This window comes from Amblyraja radiata, chromosome 5, assembly GCF_010909765.2.
Source record: "Amblyraja radiata isolate CabotCenter1 chromosome 5, sAmbRad1.1.pri, whole genome shotgun sequence".
NCBI classification, from domain to species: Eukaryota; Metazoa; Chordata; class Chondrichthyes; order Rajiformes; family Rajidae; genus Amblyraja; species Amblyraja radiata.
Genome location: NC_045960.1, coordinates 22978093 through 22981769, shown reverse-complemented (window position 1 = coordinate 22981769; position 3677 = coordinate 22978093). Strand labels below are relative to the sequence as shown.

Below are 3677 nucleotides of genomic sequence, written 5' to 3'. Positions count from 1 at the left end.
CCAGAAGTTGTGATCGAAGGGTACAATTAATAAATTTAAATAACTCCTTTTAGGATGCCAAGAGACAATACCGAGATAAATTTGAGTCCCAGTATAATCACGCGGACACACGGACAATGTGGCAATGTCTGAATAAGATAACTGGCTGCAAAGCACGGTCAGGCAATGTCATTGGTACAATGTTGAACTACTATTTGATGTCCTTCGGACTATCCTTGACCGGACTTTGCTGGCTTTACCTTGCACTAAACTTTATTCCCTTATCACATATCTATACACTGTAAATGGATTGAATGTAATCGTGTATTGTCTTTCATCTGACTGGTTAGCGCGTAACAAAAAGCTTTTCACTGTACCTTGGTACATGTGACAATAAACTAACTGAACTGAACCTGGATAGGTATATGGATAGGAAAGGTTTGGAGGGATATGGGCCAGACGCAGGCAAGTATGGCACTTGGTTAGGCACTTTGGTCAGCATGGACCAGTTAGCCCAAAGTGCCTGTTTCTGTACTATATGATTATTAATTGTGTATTTATAATGTCTGCATCATGCACTAACCATGCACAGTGAAGAGGTTTGGCACACCTGTGTTTTGCTTTTCTATTCACTCTTTGGGGATCTGGACTTCACTGGCAAAGTAAGAATTTATTGTCCTTCCCGAATTCACTTTGAGAAGATGGTGAGTGAGCTACCTTTGTGGATTTCTAGTCTTTTGTTGTGAAGGCACAATGCTGTTAGGGACTGAGTTTCACGAATTAGACTGATTTGTCCAAGATGATATCAACATGAATGGTGTTACAGTTACAATCAAAGCAGAGGGAATATTCAGTCTCTGATTTGCATTTTTAGCTGCAATATTTGTGGTGGGTTTAATTTCTGAGGTGATTCCCAGAATGTTGGTGTACAACCATAGGTAATGCCATTTGATGTCTGGGATAGGTGGTTAGACTCTTAGACTCTTGTTGGTTGTCAATATGTGGCACTTTCATAGCACAACTATTATTTGCCATTTTTCAGCTTATCCTGTATCGTCAGTATTGTTGATATAGCTGTGCTAAGAAAGTATGAATGGAATTCATCCTTGTCCAATTATAATTAAGGAACATTCCCCCTTCTGGCCTTACAATGCAAGGTCATTGATGTAGCAGCTGAAAATAGCTGGCATGGAACATGTGCCCTCAAGAACCTATTGTTATGTCCTGATTCCCAACAACCACCTTGGTTTCAATTATAGCTCCAATCATCAGTGTTTTCTCTGATGCCCATAGACTTCAGTTTTACCAGAGGTCCTTGATGCTAAGGACTAATATACCTATCCATGTATTAATTTGATGTCAAGGGCATTCATATCTCACCTTTTAGAATTTAGCAAATTTGTCTTTTAAAAGCTGCAATAAAGTATAGAGTTAATATTTCTGGCAATAAAACTAGTGAGTAGGTGTTTGAATGTCATTTTACATATAATTCACTGCTATGGTTTGTGGTTATACAGTTTAGCTGATTAACCAAGATAATATTTAAATTATAGTGAATGGCTGAGCAGACGAGATGGGACGAATGGCTTATTTTTATGCTTGCTATTTGTATTTGAGATTCGCAAAAAATCATTTTATTTTTAATCTTTCATGATTAAAACGTTTTAACGCAAGTATAACGGGAAGGATTTAAATGACTGGACATGGAGTGGAAGATGGCAGCCTTCACGTGGCCCGCCCCGTTTAGTGAGAAATCACGACAAATGCTATGTTGGGAGACCAGACACAAATCTATCCCTCAACCAGATCAATTTGACGATGCCCGTGGCATCTACTCAGTGTGTAGTTTTTTCTCAAATTGCTACAGCAGGCGGTGTTAGCCATGCTGTTCATGATTTCAGGAGCCATGTTTGGTGTGGTTACGAGCACGTTTGAAGCATGCGAACAGGTGGATAAACTTTTCTTTTAATGTAGATGCAGATAAACCACTATCCAGGACGGGCAATACAGATTATTGTTAACATTTGAAACAGGCTATGGAGAGGGGTGACGGTTTGTCGACTGTTTTACTATTTAGACCGTCGGTTGGGCTTTGCGACAGCGGAAAGCCGCTGTTAGAGAGGAACAAAAGACCGCTGAGCGAAGAGCTGCGAGCGGCTAAGATGGCGGCGGGCGGGATCAGGCTGCAGCCGGCGGAAAGCGGCTGGCCTCGCGCTGCTGCGGCCCGGGACCGCCCCCTTGTCGCGCCCATTGGTCAGTGCCGGCAGCGCCGGGCCAATGAGGTAGCGGCATGGGAGAGGGTTGGGCGGAGCGAGTGCGTTTTAGTAAGGCGGCGCGGCGGTGATAGCGGAGTCGAGCAGCAGCCGCCGTCGAGTTAACAGCAGAGAAAAGACAGGCCCCGCACATCCAACATGGGTGACGAAGGAAAGTTATTTGTCGGCGGCCTCAACTTCGAGACGGACGAGCAGGCCCTGGAAGAGGTGTTCTGCAAGTACGGGCAGATCAACGAGGTCCGCGTCATCAAGGACCGAGATACCCAGTCGTCCCGAGGCTTCGGTTTCATTACCTTCGAGAACCCGGGCGATGCCCGCGACGCCATGCAGGCAATGAACGGCAAGTCCCTGGACGGTCGCACCATCCGGGTGGACCACGCCGAGAAAAAATCGGGCGGTGGTGGAGGCGGCGGCTACGGCGGCGGCGGACGAAGCTACGGCCGAGGGCGAGGCACAGGCAGCGCTGGAGGCTACGGCTACCGGCAGTACGACACGAGGGACAGCTACTACCAGCGCGGCGAAGGCTACTCTCGGGGCCGAGGCTACGGAAACCGCAGCACGTACCAATGACCGGAGCTGTGCGCCCGGCCTCGTCTCAGAGGCCCCATTTCCTCTCCTTAGTCATTCCCCTGCAGGGGGGAGGAGCGGGGAGGCGGAGGGCCCCCGTCCACGAGTCCCGTTAGATAAAGGCCACTTTCCCCCCTCCCTCTCGCTGTGACGGACTGCCCCCGGCGGCGCCCTCCCTCTCTCTCCCTCCTCCGCCCCACCCCTCCCTTTGTTCGTCGCGAAGTTTTATGGTTTAAAATTATCACTCGGTTTGTGACTTAAAAGGCATTTTTTTTACTTTGGATCGAATGGGCGGAGGTCGGCGGTGGGTTGGGCGGGCGCAATCATCCTGCGGCTCGCAGCCGCCGGGTCTCTCCCGATGCTGAAAATTCGTCGTTTGAGAAGCAAACTCCCGCTCTCTCCCCCGGGCTCGGGGTGGGAGGGTGGCTCCTTTAATTTTGGGCAACTTGTTTTGACGGAAGCTGAACACACGTTTTGTACGAAACTGTCTTTGCAAAAAGTGAGAATATTAAAAAGTGGAATTGAACCGTTGTCTGGAAAGTGTTTTTGTTTCGCAGATTTAGGTAACGGGGAGCATGGCCGCTACTCCACGCGGAAAGTAACGGTCCTGCCCCATTAGCTGGTGGGCGGGACTGACGTCGCTCCGGCACGTTGCGCGCCACGTGGAGTGGGGACGGGACCCGGGTCGAGCTCCGGCCTCATTGGCGCCCCCCCGCGGCTGGCCCATGTTCCGGCTGCATTGGTGGCACTGCGGCGGGGCTGCATCAATGCTGCTGCCACGTGCGGAGTCTCCTGCCCCGCCGGGCGGTCCCCGCCCGCTCCGCAGGGACGGGCGCCACCCCCCCCCCCCCTCTTTTC

At 49.7% G+C, this 3677-nt stretch overlaps 1 protein-coding gene across 1 annotated transcript; it reads left to right on the top strand.

The window, feature by feature from the left end:
• The first annotated feature begins 2307 nt into the window (after positions 1–2307).
• Positions 2308–3345, top strand: LOC116973086 (RNA-binding protein 3-like). The gene has a single exon (XM_033020768.1). It carries the CDS (start codon positions 2391–2393, stop codon positions 2820–2822), a length of 432 nt encoding a protein of 143 aa, XP_032876659.1. The 5' UTR covers positions 2308–2390; the 3' UTR covers positions 2823–3345.
• Positions 3346–3677: the final 332 nt, after the last annotated feature.

Excerpts from the sequence above, each read along its gene's own strand:
- LOC116973086 (XM_033020768.1), top strand. The coding sequence starts at position 2,391 with ATGGGTGACGAAGGAAAGTTATTTGTCGGCGGCCTCAACTTCGAGACG.